The sequence below is a fragment of the Geotrypetes seraphini genome, chromosome 5, assembly GCF_902459505.1.
Source record: "Geotrypetes seraphini chromosome 5, aGeoSer1.1, whole genome shotgun sequence".
Lineage (NCBI taxonomy): Eukaryota > Metazoa > Chordata > Amphibia > Gymnophiona > Dermophiidae > Geotrypetes > Geotrypetes seraphini.
Window position 1 is genome coordinate 253,546,189 of NC_047088.1, and position 17,614 is coordinate 253,563,802.

General features: G+C 42.0%; 1 protein-coding gene across 4 annotated transcripts in view; it reads left to right on the forward strand.

Moving 5' to 3' along the window:
• Positions 1–3,831: 3,831 nt before the first annotated feature.
• Positions 3,832–17,614, forward strand: part of LOC117360718 (kelch domain-containing protein 3-like) — a 56,169-nt gene continuing 42,386 nt past the window's right edge. For all 4 annotated transcript variants that reach the window (XM_033944964.1, XM_033944961.1, XM_033944963.1 and 1 more), the window contains exons 1-2: positions 3,832–3,906; positions 15,052–15,316. In XM_033944964.1, the coding sequence (XP_033800855.1) occupies positions 15,148–15,316 (169 nt within the window). In that variant the 5' untranslated portion in view covers positions 3,832–3,906; positions 15,052–15,147. The remainder of the gene's footprint in view (positions 3,907–15,051; positions 15,317–17,614) is intronic.

Consider the following 17,614-nt stretch of genomic DNA (forward strand, 5'->3'; position numbering starts at 1 on the left):
TTTGAGGTTTGTATAACCTTTTTCTGTCTGCTCCACTCAGAGCCGGTTTATTTAAATTTTGTATCATTTTACCTTGAAAATGGATTTAATAAAGAAAGAGGTAAAAATAAAACAAAATTATTATTATTATTGGAGAAAGCCTCTGAGTTTCATAATTTTCTGGGGATAAGCACTCTTATATGACCAAAGAGCAGCCATTGGTTACTGGGCATATTCAGTGGCACTTAGCTGGACATTGCTGCTAAAAATGCCCATTTAAGCCTGGATTCTGCTAAGCGTACCTAAAGTTAGGTACCGTTTGGACGTCCAAATCAGGCGCCCTTTGTAGTATCACACTGAGCAGGGCTCAGCGGTAGATAGGCTTTGGCTCCACTTTGGCAAGTTACACTGCTGAATCTATACAGAGCGGGATCTGCATTGAAACAGCCTGGTCAGGGCAAAACTTTGATTCTGTCGGCATTAACCCCCCCCCCCCTATCTCTCTCCTCCCCCCCCAACACAGCTTTAAAGATAAGTGCTGGAAATTTTCTAAAATTCAAAAGATTTATATTCAAGAATTCACAGCTAAAATTATGGACTGATGAAGAAGTGATGTCCATGCAATATGCTATGCTGAACAGTATACCGTGGATACTTCTGATGGTCCAAAATTACTATAAGTTATATTTTGAATGTGGTGTATGCACAGGTGTTTGTTTACAAAAATTCAAACCAGATAAAATCATGTCCAGCAATGAGAAGACATCTCAGTCTATCAAGCAAAAGACTTTGATTAATGTGTCAAAAGCAGCAGCTCTGTTAAGAGTGATATCAAGCACCGCACTCTTCTGCCAAAGCCCATCCTGATAGAATAAAAAAAACTGAAAGCAAAAGTGTTTCAGTGCCATATTTGGTCTGAAAGCCAAGCTGATAAAAGTCAAGGGCTTTATGGGGTAATTCTGTTACTGGATACCACAATTTAAGCACCCAACTCACACAGGCTGCAAGTCTATTCTATTAAAGCAATTATGTGTAAAATCCCCTAGTGGTGATCTGATGCAATTACATTACAATTTAATTATTATTATTAAATGTATGAGATGATCACAGTCAGATGTTTCATTAGGTTTCTCCTTCTATTCACACTAACACAAAGGTTAAATATTTAAATATTTGTATTTGTTGCAATTAAAAAAACAATAACAATTGAGGATAAAAGAAAACTAAATAGTTATGTCCAACAATTGTTGTTATCAGATGTTGTTTAAACAAGGTAAATTAAATTTAAATATAAATGAATAGCAAAACTAATTTACCATTCATATGTGATCAAATTTTTATTGATTACACCATTATAGTTAGTGATAATATTCAAACCTCAAACAACATGTCATGCCTTTCAACTTAATACCAACTTTGTTTCAGGTAAGTAAGTATTAGGTGACAAATAAAGTATTAATAAAACCCCTGTTTTCACCGGCTTCACCGCTTTCTTGCGTTGGGTACTGCTGAGTTGTCCTGTCACTTGTCTGGAACCAGTAGCTTCTCTGAAGATCCAGATGTTTACTACTATCCTGTTTGTAAACACATAAAAAGAAGCAAAACCCTAACCTCCCAGGATGAATGCAGGCTAAAGCCAGTGTCTTCTTAGGCTAAGGCCATGTATTTCTAACTAAATATGCAAAACAGATCATTTTTTAATACCTAAGCAGAATCTCCCATGAAACCAACAACAAAATACTTCTGCTATGAAATCAGTTCACAAAGTTTCAACACACACATTCAACAATATCTGAGCAACCCCAGCTTTATCTGTTTATCCAAGTTTTTTTGTTTCAGAAATAATGAAACTCTTCAATAATTCACAGTCTCACAGCTTCTTCACACAGAGCCTGTTAGTATAGGAATACTGACTCCACACAGCTCTGGACCACAGAGCTTCTTAGAATTCTAAGATAAGAGCTCACTCTTGACCTTCAGCTCTCAAAAGAACATTTAGCTTTCAAAAAAAATAGTTTTAGGTTCTCCAAGCTTCACACAACTCTGTATTCTAGTAAGATCTCAGCAGATTAGCAATCAGAAAAGACTGCAGGAATGCACTCTAGCAAAAAAATAGATAAATTCTAAATTACAAACAAAGCATTTGCCTTAAACACCAATAATATTAGGTAATCTGAGTTGAATCAGTGGTCTTACAAGGGGTGCTGAGAAGTTCTCATCCCAACCAACTTCCTAAATTCATAGTGTTATTTTTCCACTGTAGCTGAAAAGAGTGTAATTTTATTTTGCAAAATGCCAATCTGCAGAATTGTAATGCTAGGTTTTGACATTGTTTCAGATCATTAATTGAACCATGTCAACAAAAAGTATGGAATTTTCAAGTGTGGAACTCAGAGCTGTCATGAAGTTCTTATTCCTGCAAAGGAAATCTATGAATGTATGATGCAAACATTGAGTGATAAATGCCCATCATACAGCACAGTGAAGAAGTAGTGTGCAAGTTTTCAGCATGGAGATTTTGAGACCGAAGATGCAGCAAGGTTTGGGAGGCCTCAAACAGTGTCAGCTACTGAAATTGGGAAGATTGATGAATATCGGCTAAAACAATTGCTGAGCCACTCAATATCCAGGGAACGTGTTGGGTGTATAATCCACGAGCAGCTGAGTATGTAGATGTTAGCCAAGTGAGTGCCCAAATGTTTGAATATTGATGAGAAACAGCATTGAGTGGACATTTCCAAGTTGATTTTGCAGCATTTTCAGTGAGCTGTACCATCCTTTTAGAACTAGTTACTGTTTATGAAACATGGTTACACCACTGTGATCCTGAGACAACAGTCCATGCAATGGCAGCACTCAGGTTATTAAGTTTTATTTAAAATTTGATAGAAATGCTTATAAAAAAATTTCTAAGCGATTAACAATATAAAAATAGGCATCTTGTAACATATAAACAACAGACATTAACCATAACAAACTTGAGAGAGGGGTAAAAGGTAAAACTACAATTTATCACGAAAAGAACATAAAAGGGGAAAAATATTAGGGAAGGGATTAAGAACTGCCTAAAATAGGACTGTATTTAAATGTGGCTAAGGAAATTCAAGACCCAAAAGTCAGCAGGAAAGGACATGGCCACAGTGTTTTGGAATCAGGAAGGTGCTGTGATGACTGATTATCATCCAAGGGACCAAAAAGTTCATGAAGAATACTACTGTAACTTGCTGTGCTGAGGAGGCATTGAAAGAAGAAAGGAGAGGGAAGCTGCTCAAAGGACTTCTCTTTTTGCAAGACAATGCACCTGCTCACAGGGCTGGCAAAAACAATGGATGTTTTGATGCAGTTGGGGTTTCAGTGCATAGACCAGGGGTAGGGAACTCCGGTCTTCGAGAGTTGGGTTTTCAGGATTTCCCCAATGAATATGCATGAGATCTATTTGCATGCCCTGCTTTCAATGCATATTCATTGGGGAAATCCTGAAAACCCGACTGGAATACGGCTCTCGAGGACCGGAGTTCCCTACCCCTGGCAAAGACCATCCACCCTACCTTGCTCTATCTAGTTTCTGTTTCCAAACCTCAAAAAGAGTTTGGAAAAGGTGACAATTATCAAGTGATTCGGAGGTGATTGCTAAAATGCCAATTTTAGGAAATAATGTCTGCCCGCATGGAATTTAGAATTCGCTTTATTGCTGTTCTCCTGGATGACAGAAAAATAACATCTCGGAAAAAGCTGTCAGACTGCCCAAGGCAGCCCACGAGCATCCACTCCCTCGGTCAGAGTCAAGAGTAGTGGGCGGAGCCCGAGGCTGGCTGTCTTTCGATTGGCTGCGCCGGTGACAACTCTGTTCATCCTCGCGGCTGGTACGTGTATACGGGCGGGTCTCGCGCTGGCGCGTGGAGCTCTGTTGACTGCGCGAGCTCTCAGGTTGGTGGCGCGCTTTTTTTTTTTTTTTAATTTTCTGAGGTAAACGTTCTTCGTGGGCAAGGGGTGGCGGGTCTGTCAGCTCGGCTTTCTCGTCGGGCGACAGGCGGTGCTGTAAAGACGGAGCAGCAGGAATTATGTAACTTTGGCTTCCTGTCCTGAAGGAGGGCGGGGGAGCGGGGGACGTTTCTGTTTTCGGTGAAAATTAATCCGTTGGTGCTGGATCGCGGTCGGTGTGGAGGGGGTGGACTAGCAGCCCCACGGCTTCGTTCACCGACTTTTTGTCCCGTCCCCCCGTCCCCCCTTGTGCCAGCATCGACTTGGGGATTCCGTGGGGCGCGGTTGGGGGAGGGGAGTGGTTTGGCACCGAGTTTGCCGCTGAACTTCTGCCTTCTTTCTCGGTCCTTTGGGGGTTCACTTCTCCTCGCTTTCGGTTTCCAGCTTCCTTTGAGTGCTGGGCATCTCGCCCGGACTCTCGTCTCCGCAGCTAGCTCTTGGGTCCAAGCTTTGATTTCATTACGATGCACTTTAAGTCTTATTTGACATTCTGCCAGCCTGAAGCACTTCTTCATAAATGCATTAGACCAGGGATGTCAAAGTCCCTCCTCGAGGGCCGCAATCCAGTCGGGTTTTCAGGATTTTCCCAATGAATATGCATAAAATCTTATTTGCATGCACTGCTTTCATGGTATGCTAATAGATCTCATGCATATTCATTGGGGAAATCCTGAAAACCCGACTGGATTGCGGCCCTCCAGGAGGGACTTTGACACCCCTGCATTAGAAGGAAAAGAAACTGGCGCTCCATTCATTCTGGCGGAGGAATGAAACTGGATCGCCGGTTTGACGAGAAAGTGCGCAACAGTTTATCAGTCCCGTCCCCCCTTCCCCGTATGGAGAACAAAGAGTGTTTGGCTCATGCGTTTTTCAATTGAAGCTCATAGCATAATAAATGATGGCCATACAGTCTGCCCATCAAGGTGGCCAGAGTTGCACCTGTTACAATGCAGCTTGCACATCTTCATGATTAAACACTGGCATCACAAAAAGAACAGTTTGCAAATCACCAGAAGGCCTGCCAAATAAAGGGATTTGCCTCGTTGCGATGATACCAAAATCTGCAATAGAGTAGACACCCCTCATGGTGTGGAAAACATGAGGAAGGACCTAATGAAGCTTGATGAATGGTCTGAAATATGGTAGCTAAGATTTAATGCAGTGTATTGCAAACTGTGTGCTGCAGCGAGATTCCTGGTGGGGAAGGGGTAAAACGTGGACCTCACGGACCTGACAGACCTCGTGGATCTAAACCCGTACGGCCTTAAAAATCTGAGGTCCGTGTCGGTCCGTGTCCCTGCCGCTTGTAGTTTCTGTCGCTGACAGACCTTGATGAGATTTTAGCGCTGATGGATCCTTCTCAGCATAGGGAGGGAAAAGTGTTAGGATCCGTCAGCGCTAAAAATATCTTCGAGGTCTGTCAGAGCCAGAGACTAGTGCTGGAGCGGCAGAGCAGAAGCCAAGAGAGCGGGGACATAGGTTTTGAACGTGCGTTATGGAAAAGAAGTTTCCAAACTCCAGCACTAGTCTCTGGCTCTGACAGACCTCGAAGAGATTTTTAGCGCTGACGGATCCTAACACTTTTCCCTCCCTATGTTGAGACGGATCCGTCAGCGCTCAAATCTCAATCAAGGTCTGTCAGCGACAGAAACTACAGCGGCAGGGACACGGACCGACACGGACCTCAGATTTTTAAGGATGTGACGTGCAGACAGTTCAGATCCGTGAGGTCCTGTTGTGTAGGACCCCTGAACAATTTGTTGAAGGGGACGAATAGATTGTTCAGAGGATCCTCCCGACAGCCAGTTCTGATAGTAGAAACAAAGAAACCCTCCCCCCTTTTTTGCCTGTCATTAGCACATCTAGCTGAATACACAGATGTTATTAGTTCTTTTAAAACTGATTACTAGTTTCTACCATTAGCCGAGCGAGGGAAAAAAATTGAAGAGGATGAGCTTTTAGCTTTCTAAAGAAAGGACAGATGTGTCCATTGTTTGTCCATTAACAACTTTAAGCCAATCCACCCAAACTGGGGCTTCTCTTTCCTCAACCCAAACTGCGGGAGGATCTGAAGTCCGCCTTCGCTTTCCCTGCAGCTAGCTCAGGCCCCCGACTCCCTTGCGGACCTCATGGATCTGAACTGCACATCACATCCTTAAAAATCCAAGGTCCGCGCACTTTTAGTCTGGCTCTGACAGAGCCCTATGACAATTTAACTCTGACGGATCCTAAAAGTGGCACGGACCTCGGATTTTTAAGGACGTGCGGGTTTAGATCCGTGAGGTCCGCGTTTTACCCCTTCCCTTCCTGGTGTGCCTTGAGATGCCGGCGAGGAGAAGAGGCACTAGCTGACTGCCTACAGAATGTGCCTCTCACGGTGAGAGGCATGTCCTGTAGGCAGGCAGCTGGTGCCTCTCCTCTTCCCACACTCCCCTCGCTGGCAGCTTAGGACTCTGTCTGGAGCACCTATGCACGCGCAGATGTTGATGTGATGATGTCATGCATACACTTGACGTCATTGCGTCAACGTTCACACATTTCCAGATGCCCTGTAGCTGCAGCCCTGAATTTAGTGTTCTCCGGCTCCAGAGAGTTTGCGAGACACTAATTTAATGCTAAGAAATGCAAAGTCATACATCTGGCCTGCAGAAACCCGAGGGAGCTGTACATTTTAGGGGATGAAGGACTTTTGTGCATGGAAGAGCAGTGGGACTTAGGTGTGAAAGTATGTGATCTTAAGGTGGCCAAACAGGTTGAAAAGATAATACCTTTCATGTATTTGAGCGTCTGAATCATATCTCTCCTGTCCATATGTCCTTTTTCCTACTAGCCATTCCTCTCCCTATGCACCCAAGCATTCTTCTAGTATTCGCTGTTAACATAGAACAAAATCTTTTCCAGAGAAAGGAAAATGGTAAAACCAGAGGGCATAATTTGAGGTTGAGGGGTAGTAGACTCAAGAGTAATGTTAGGAAATTCTTCTTTACAGAGAGGGTGGTGGATGCCTGGAATGTGCTCCCATGGTAGGTGGTAGAGAGGAAAACAGTAACAGAGTTCAAAAAAGCATAGAATGAACACAGAGGATCTCTAATCAGAAAATAATGAGTATACTATATATTGAAGAACTAAGGTTGGTGCTGGGCAGACTTGCATAGTCTGTGTCTCGTATATGGTCATTCAGTTGAGGATGGGCTGGGTAGAGTTTTGACGACTGGAATGGTTTAGATGGGCTGGAGTGAGCTTTGACAGAGACTCCAGTAGATGGAACCTAAAGCATAGTACCAATATCTAAGAAAAGGGACAATTTAAATAATTCATTTATAGAGCATATACAGTTAGGCAGACTGAAATGGACCATTCGGGTCTTTATCTGCCGTCATTTACTATGTAATGCCCCTGTATAATAAGACTGGTGAGACCTCATTTAGAATAATGTGTACAATTCTGCAGAAACCAAAAGAAACTGTGGAATGACGATGTTCCTAAATGGACTTTATTTGAGAATGTTGAAGTTCCAAAGGTACACTAATATCATCCACATAAAATAAAATCATCCACATAAAAGTAAAGTAATCCACATAAAAACCTTGAAGGACCTAAACAGGATATAAATAGGATGGAGTCAGTTCAGAGGAAGGCAACTAAAATGGTTGATGGTTTACATCATAAAGTGTACAGGGACAGACTTAAAGATCTCAATATACAGTCAAACATTGATTTACGAGCATAAGTCGTTCCAGAAGCATGCTTGTAATCCAAAGCACTTGTATATCAAAGCAAATTTCCCCATAGGAAATAATGGAAACTCAGATGATTCATTCCACAACCCAAAAACTTTAATACAGAATACTCTATGTACTTGTATTTCAAGACCACGCTCATTTAGAACAGTCACTACACTCCCGCAGCGGCAGAGAGAGAAGAACCATCGGCTCAGTTGTGATATGTGTATACTGTATGTACTTGTATTGCAAGACATTGCTTGTATATCAAGTTAAAATTTAATAAAATGTTTTGCTTGTCTTGCAAAATGCTTGAAAACCAAGTTACACGCAATCCAAGGTTTTACTGTATATACTTTGGAGAAAAGGCAGAATAGGAGGAGATATGATAGAGACATTTAAATACCTATGTGGTGAGTCTCTTTCAATTGAAAGGAAACTACAGAGTGAGAGAGCATGGAATGAGGTTAAGAGGTGATAGGCTCAGGAGTAATATGATCAATACTTTTTTACGGAAAGGGTAGTAGATGCATCTCCTAGTAGAGGGGGTGGAGACTGAATTCAAGAAAGCATGGGACAGGCACGTGGGATCTCATAGGGAGTGGAGGAGATAGTGGATGCTGCGGATGGGCAGAATGGATGGGCCATTTGGCCTTTATCTGCTGTTGTGTTTATGTCTCCCTTACCAGTACCTTATGTGTCAGCTCAAGGTAAGGTACTGGATCATTGTCTCCTGGTCCAGCAGGAGGGGCTGGGCTTGAGAGAGGGAGAAATACCAAATTAGATCTAAGGAGGGTTAGGTTGGAGAGAAAGACACCAGATTGCTGGTGAGAGGGGATGCCAGTGCAAAAGTTGGTTCAAGGCACCACAATCCCTTGAGCTGGCCCTGTTTACATACAGTGATGTTAAAAAGTCTCTCTCTTAAGTTTCAAGTTTATTAGGATTTTATATACCGCCTATCAAGGTTATCTAAGCGGTTTTACAATCAGGTACTCAAGCATTTTCCCTCTCTGTCCCGGTGGGCTCACAATCTATCTAACGTGCCTGGGGCTATGGAGGATTAAGTGACTTGCCCAGGGTCACAAGGAGCAGTGCGGGATTTGAACCCACAACCCCAGGGTGCTGAGGCTGTAGATCCAACTCCTGCGCCACATACTCCACCCCCCCACCCCCCCTTCAGTTCCCCTATTATTTTTGGCACATGGAGGGTTTCAGATCTTTTACACAAAATGTAATATTAATCAAAGGGAACTTGAGTAAACGTATAACACAGTTTATCCATTATTACATTTATTTAAGAAACAAAGTTATAAAAAAATAACTGCCCTCTGTCTAAACTTAATACTGTAACTAGCTGCACCACATTTAGCAACAATTGCAACCAAATGATTCCTGTGATTTGATGTCTTTCACATCACTGTTGAGGAATCTTAGCTCACTCTTCTTTGCAGTAACTGCTTTAATTCAGGCACATTCATAGGTTTTTGTCCATAAACTGTTCCTGCCAGATCCTGTCACAGCATCTCTATTGGGTTCAACTCAGGACTAGGCCAATCCAAAACGTTTTGTTTCTACTCACCTATTCAAATATAGATCATTATCTTGCTGCATAGCCAAGTTACACAATTTTATTTGTGTTCAGTTTATTGGGTGGGGAAGTATTTTTGGTCTTGCTCAAGCTGCTTACAGTTATGCTACATTATAATCCTATAGATAAGAATTTTCAGTTTACCACCCTCAATCCTTGATCTATAGAAGTTTTATTATAGCTAATCCTTCTTTTTATAAATTAAAAAATAAAGAGTACATTCTAAGATTGGTGCTAGAACACTCTCCTACATTCCTGTAGTATCTCAGATAAATAATGTAGGGCTCCTTTTACAAAGGTGCGCTAGCGATTTTAGTGCGCACTACATTGCCATGCATGTTACAGCCATAGAGCTGGTGTATTTTCGGGGTAGCGCGGGATTAGCGTGCGGGGCATTGTAGCACGTGCTAAAAACTCTAACGCACCTTTGTTAAAGGAGCCCAAAGTATTTCCTACTTTCCGTCCCTCGTTCTTATTTTAATGCTAGATCAGTCTGTAGTAAGCATGTCATAAAAGACCTACTAGGTGGTTCACAGGTAAGATTTGAGGTGCCACATCAAGACAGGAATACTTTTATTGGACCTGAGATCTGCTCCCCTGGTTATAAAATTTTATATAGCTCTAGAGTGGAAAAGGGTAAGGGGGATTAACTCTAATTTATACAGATTTTTTTTTTTTTTAAAAAAACCTCTTTTCAGGGCTCAGCTGGTTTTGTTCTAGTGTATTGGCCTCCAGATGACTAGAATAAGGTACAACAGTTTAGAGAATTTTTCAACAATCCATGATCTTTGATTCTTTTATATTGATGACAGTATTAACCTTTCTCCAAGGTCAAGCAGGCCATTTTACCTCACATGTGGGTGATGTATCCATGGAGCCCTGGATGCAGATGCTTAGAAGCGAGTATCACTTTAAAACTTGAAGACAGCATCCCACCACACATGTACAGGTGTCTTCCCACCAGCCTCACGAGCATGGGACCAACAGTCTATTTTTATCCGTGGTGAGAGGCAGACGTGATCGCTGCTCCTCTCATCCTTGTTTTTTGACTGATTGTGCTTATTACATGGGGTGCTTTCCCAAACTTCTTTCTTCATTTTTCCTTCGGGAAGTATTTTTTTCAGTCCCTGTCTTATAATTTTATAGCCTGTTGAACAAGTTTCAAGTCTTTTTGTTTTTCATGGCTCACGGGCTGTCTTAGGTCTGAAATTTGGTCAGGAAATACCCTTACTTTTTTATGGTGAGTGCTCCTTTTTTCACTATTGAGTTGTTTAATTTAGCCATAGCTGTTTTTCCTTCCATGTCATTGAAGGTTCCCAGTGGTTTCAAGCGCTGCACCCAATGCAATCGGACCATCTCTGCTTCTGACACCCATACTTAGTGTATTCAGTATTTGGGGTAAAAACTAGGGCTGTACATTAATTAAAATTTTTAATTGTGTGATTAATTGCATAATCCAAATTTAAAAGGATTGAAATAAATTCGGCATGTACACTGTTTACATAATTTTTTTTTATTGATCTAAACCGGGGTCTCCAAACTTTTCGTCATGAGGGCCACATTGGGTACTTCAGTACTTTTCAGTGGGCCGTAGTAAAAAAAAAAAAAATAACTCTAGATATGTTTTATTGAAAGCAGAAAATTTGATAAACTAATTACAAAGTATGTAAGATGAAATTACAAATTTGAGTATTATACTGCACCACTGCAAGTATTCTTATGGACAATTAACCGTAATGACTAGTAACGAACTTCCAGATTCAATTTAAAGCTTAGTCACAGTGCCATAGCTACCTGCAATGCTGCGAATTGACAATGTCGATTGAGGCCAAAGAAGTACGAAGAAATACCACAAATGGCCTCTTTTACAAAGCCGTGCTAGCAGCTGCCGTGCAGCAACAGCCCTGAAGCCCTTTAAATCTCCATGGGCTTCGGGGCCATTAGCGCAGCACAGCCGCTAGCGCTGCTTTGTAAAAGAGGCCAAAAGTATACAATTACGATTCAGTATTAAATAAAGTTATGAATATTAATATTAACATAATATGGAATATCAATATATTTTGAATACAATTTTAATTAATACATTTGAAATCTAGCAACACCCCAGCTTTTTTTTTCTTTTTGCTGATTTTCATTGGAAAATTAGTCCAATTGGCACATTTCCGCACAATTCTTCTGTGGGCCGGATAAAATCATATGTGCAGGATGTGGCCCACGGGCCATACTTTGGAGACCCCTGATCTAAACATTGAACCAGTAACTCTGATGGCAGTTTTGTTAAAACATAATTCCTTCAGGTATGTGAAAGGCATTCTGTAAACTTACGTGTAGAGACCTGTGCCAAAACATGTCTTTTATGAACAGTTTTTTGATTTAGCTGGCATCTTTCTCAATAGTAGCTGCAGGTAAACTACATTCAGGTATACTAGGTATTTCCCTGTCTCCAGGGCAATTAGAATCTAAGGGCCCCTTTTACTAAGCTGCGTTAGCGTTTTTAGCGCACACAGCATTTTAGCACGCACTAAACCCATGCTACGTGGCTAGAACTAACGCCAGCTCAATGCTGGTGTTAGCGTCTAGCGTATGCGGCAATTTAGTGCACGCCATTCCACGCATTAATGCCCTAACGCGGCTTAGTAAAAGGAGCCCTAAGTTACTTCAGGTAGTAGGTGGGGGGGGGGCAGGGTTAATTTGATTTAAATCATTAGTCAAAAAGACTTGATTTAAATTATGGGTTTCTACAAAAATAATTGTTCTTTCTGATATAATCTTAATATTTACAACCAGATGAAGGTTTCATTTTTTGAAAAATAACTTTTCAGATTAGGTTTAGTTATATAAAAAATTTGCTGATTTGGTTATACAATTAAGAATAACAAATAGTTCACCTCAAAATAATTTCATAATTATCTCCAGTTTAATAGGTTAATCATTCATATTTGGACATCTTTTCTACTGTATTTTATTAAAAGGAAAAAAATAACCATTACCTTAATAACAATTTAGTTTTATATAGCCAAAATAACTTTATAGCTTATGTATTCTTGTACAGTGGAACCTTGGTTTACGAGCATAATTCGTTCCAGAAGCATGCTCGTAAACCAAATTGCTCGTATATCAAAGCAAGTTTCCCCATAGGAGGGAGGATCTTCGGGCACCAAGATCGGGCTGCCAAGACGGGGTAAAATTAGTGTCATTGACGTGCTCGGGTGGGGAAAGTAGGTACTACTAGGTGGCCTCCACAATACATGTGACTCCTTTTGCCAGACTTCACCTCAGAATTCCTCAGTGGACCCTGGCATCTCAATGGCCACAGGTTTGCAACCCACTTTCTCGACACAAATCAGTCATTCCTTCATTGAAGCAGTCTCTCCGTTGATGGATGCTCTCTTCCAATCTCTTCAGAGGCTTGCTTTTTCAAACGCCCCCCCCCCCCCCCATCAGAAGGTCCTCACAACAGATTCTTCGACCTACGCTTGGGGCACTCATCTCGATGGTTCCCGTACACAAGGCCACTGAACCAGTACGGATCGTCACTGTCACATCAATCTGTTGGAACTCAGAGCGATGTTCAAGGCTCTCAACACTTTTCAACATCTTCTCCATGACCAGGTAATCCTCATTCGGATGAACAACCAAGTCGCCATGTACTATGTCAATAAACAGGGAGGGACGGGTTCTTCCTCCCTTTGTCAAGAAGTTCTGAAGGTTTGGGACTGGGCAATCCGCCACGACACCTTCCTCAAAGCTGTCTACATCCAAGGGGCAAAAAGTTGCTTGGCGGACAACTTGAGTCATCTTCTGCAACCTCACGAATGGACAATCCATTCCTCGTCTCTTCATCACATTTTTTCTCAGTGGGGAACGCCTCAGATAAATCTCTTTGCAGCTCCCCACAACTTCAAACTTCCTCAGTTCTGCTCCAGGATATATTCTCCTCATCGCCTCGAGGCAGATGCTTTTCTTTTGGAATGGACGAATCTCTTCCTCTATGCATTACCTCTCTTTCTCAAGACTCTGGTCAAGTTGAAGAACGATCATGCCACCATGATTCTGATTACTCCTCGGTGGCCAAGACAACCTTGGTACTCCCTTCTACTTCAATTCAGCAGCAGGGAACCATACCTTCTACCAGTTTTTCCATCTCTGCTTACACAGAGTCAAGGATCTCTGCTTCATCCCAACCTGTAGTCTCTACATCTGACAGCTGGGTACCTCTCAACATAACTCCTCTTCAGTTTTCTCAACCTGTAAGAGACCTTTCAATGCTTCTAGGAATCCTACCACTAGACAATGCTACTACCAAAAATGGACTAGATTTTCTACATGGTGTTTTTTCTCAAAATAAGGAGCCTCAACTTTCCTCCTTATCTTCTGTTTTGGACTACCTTTTGCACTAATCCACCTCTGGCCTCAAGTCTACATCGATCCAAGTCCATCTCAGTGAAATTGCGACTTTTCATCAGCCTATTGAAGGGAAACCCCTCTCTGCTCATCCAGTGGTTTCCAGATTCATGAAAGGACTTTTCAATGTCAAACCTCCTCTCAAACCGTCTCCTGTGGTTTGGGACCTCAATGTTGTTCTTGCTTAATTGATGAAGCCTCCATTTGAACCAATGTCTATGGCTCATCTCAAGTATCTCACTTGGAAAGTGGTGTTTCTAATTGCTCTCACTTCTGCTAGAAGAGTCAGTGAGCTGCAAGCTTTAGTTGCTGATCCACCTTTCACTGTCTTCCATCCTGACAAGGTGGTCCTACGTACTCATCCTAAATTCTTCCCTAAAGTGGTTTCAGAATTTCATCTCAACCAATCCATTGTTCTTCCAGTGTTCTTTTCAAAGCCTCATTCTGGAGAATCAACTCTTCATACTCCGGACTGTCAACGTGCTTTGGTCCTCTATTTGGAATGTACCAAACCACACAGAACTGTTCCTCAACTTTTTGTCTCTTTCGATCCAAACAAGTTGGGGCATCCTATCTCTGAACGTACCATCTCCAACTGGATGGCTGCTTGTATCTCTTTCTGCTATGCCCAGGCTGGATTATCCTTACACAGTAGAGTCACACCCATAAGGTCAGAGCAATGGCAGCTTCAGTAGCTTTCCTCAGATCTATACCTGTTGAGGAAATTTGCATGGCTGCCACTTGATCCTCGGTTCATACTTTCACTTCTCACTATTGTCTGGATGTTTTCTCCAGACGGGATGGCCATTTTGGCCAGGCAGTGTTACAAAATTTATTCTCCTGAATTGCCAACACTCCCACCATCCCATTCTGGTTAGCTTGGAGGTCACCCATATGTGAGAATAGGCTGCCTGCTTGTCCTGGGATAAAGCACAGTTATTTACCGTAACAGGTGTTATCCAGGGACAGCAGGTAGCTATTCTCACAACCCACCCACCTCCCCTGGTTGGCTTCTCTGCTAGCTATCTGAACTGAGGAGACACGCCCTGTGCTGAGTGGGAAGACACTCGTGCATGCGCAGTGCAGTTGACTCAAAAGTTCTGTTTTCTTCAAACAAGTCTGCTTGTGAGGCTTCCGCATCGAGGCTCCGTCGGTGACGTCACCCATATGTGAGAATAGCTGCCTGCTGTCCCTGGATAACACCTGTTAGGGTAAGTAACTGTGCTTTATATGTAAGTGTCTTTGCTTTTTAGGTTTCAAAATGTGTGTCTGTCTGCCATGGACTCCAAGATTCTGGCATCTTTTATGAAATTCCATTATATATCCTACATATTGCATTTCTGATGGTACTTAATAAGATAATTATCCTCTTTCTAGATATCACTAAATGAACAAGCTGATTAAGTATTAGTAAATTCTCTGACATGAGCAACCACAGTGTTTGATACAAAAGATGCACTGAAGACAGAGATAATGAAGCAGGAAGCTGAAGCTGGAGAATTCCTGTGGGAACATCTGCCTCTGGGAGAGCCTGTTCCATGTGATCGGTATAAACATGCTTGCTGTTTATATGGAAGATTCATTTATGTCCATGGGGGACGGGAAACTGGGAGCCTGGGTGACTTTTGGCGTTATAATTTAGGTAAGCTTGCATGCTTTTTTCTTTTTATTCTTTGAGCTTTGTGGGCATACCTCGGTTTTCTTACAGCAGTGTTGATAATGCACTGCTATTATTTACTTTAATTCCACTGGGATCTACTGATGCCCTAGGGCACTTTAAGACATGAACTGTGCTTTGCTTTTTCTTTGTTTGTTTTCATATATGATACTACAGTATAACTAGGTCTTGCAGTGTTACTTAACTGCTAAAATTAGTTAACATTGAATGTTTGAATTAAACACTTTAGAAAAACATAGTAGTAGCATATTAAACAGTTGTGCTGGGATGAGACAAAGGTAATTCCATATTAAAATCTCTCTTTTTAAAAAATCTAGATTTTTTTTTCAGACTTTGAAATTTTAATAGTATTTAAGTAATATTGATCTTTCAGCAGACCTCTGTCAAGGTCTATGAACAGTGTGAAACCTGTCAGTCCTGTTCAAAGCAAGAAGCCTAGCTGGTATTCTGTCCGTGCATGTTTACATAGAAAAATGATGGCAGATAAAAGCCAAATGGCCCATCCATTCTGCCCATCCGCAGTAACCATTATCTCTTTCTCTCTCTGAGAGATCCCATGTGCCTATGCCACGCCTTCTTGAATTCAGACACATTGCTGTGACATTCTTAAATTAATGTAGGTTGCTTCCATCTTTGATTCTGTAATCTTCATACCCATCGGTTAAATGTTTCTCTCCAGTCATTTTGAAACCTGCTTTGCTCATTTCTCCAAAAAAGGGGTACCTAAATGTACTGGGAGTAAATTTAAATGATAAGGAAAACAAGGAACCACCACAAAAAAAATTGGACAGATTTTTAAACAAATTTACAAAAAAGTATTAAAAATATTGAGCTCATAAATATAGAGATGGCTTTGACACAACACAATATCAGTAAATCACACCTCCTTTTTAATATAACTATTGCACAATCAGTGCATCTTAATATTTCAAAGTATTCAAAATGCTAAAAAATACTTATCATTAGCTTCAAACAACATCAAAAGTGGCTGCAAAACTTAGGTGTGTGTGAATACAAAATCAGTAACCCAAAAAGTGAATTCACTACTTATCTAAAAAATGTAGATACCAGCTGGATTTAGAAGTGGCTTAGTGGTTAGGGCTGCAGCCTCAGTACCCTGATGTTGCAGGTTCAAGCCCAGCACTGCTCCTTATGACCCTGGGCAAGTTACTTAAAACTCTATTGCCCCAGATACATTAGTCAGATTGTGAGCCCATCGGGACATATAAGGGCAGATTCTCACAACTCAACACAACATTTGTATACCACAAAACCATATGGAAACTTGCAGTTAACAATTAATTAAGAAAGCTGGACATCGGGCAGCAAATTATAAAAAATAGAATATGTATTGTCAATTATAAAAATGTATTGTATAAGTAGGTTTTTTCACTGTTTTCTAAAATTCATATATGATGTAGAAGTAAAAAATAGTCGGCAGAGAATGGAGTCCCAAATAGCTACTTGTTATGAAAGCAGTCTGTTATGAAATCTTTTATAATGACATCCTCTAGCCCAGTGTTCTTCAATGCCAGTCCATGGACCGGTGCAAGTCCACAGGGCCAGCATGTGCATCGGGCCCAAGACAGTGTTCTTCAACCGCTGGTCCGATCAATGTGGCGTTATCTTCGAGCCGGCTCACTCTTCCTCACTGCCGCAGTGCACACAGCTGCAGGCAGCGGCTCCTACGCGCTTCTCTGACATCTCTGGATGTCATCATGGACAGTATGCTGAAACCTTCTGCCCAATGTACGGTGGCAGCCAAGAAAGCAAACTACCGTATTTTCACGTAGATAACGCGCACCCGTGTAAAACACGCACACGGGTATAGCGCGCGGGAAACACAAATTTATGTAAAAAAAATTTAATATAGCGCGCACACGCGTATACCGCGCATGCTAAAACCTCCTCCCGCCTACTCCGAACCGGCATCCTCCCCCCCTGCTCGCTTACCCGCGTTTTACAACTTTTTTTTCAATCCGATCCGGCATCCCCCCTGCGAACCGGCATCCTCCCCCCCCCCGCTCGCGTCACCCGCCCCTCCCCCGCGATCCTACATCCCCCCAGCACCAAACATCTCTTACCCAATTGGGCACCAGCACCAATGCACAGGACGTGCCAGTGCCCGAAGATCCTCCCTCGTTGGTTTGGGCTGGGCTGGGCGGTGCGGTGCAGGAGAGATTCTCCTTCCTGCGCCAGGCTGGACTAGGCTTTGAGCATTTGCGCATGCTCAAAGCCTTTTGGTCTCGCTCTCTCCGAGAT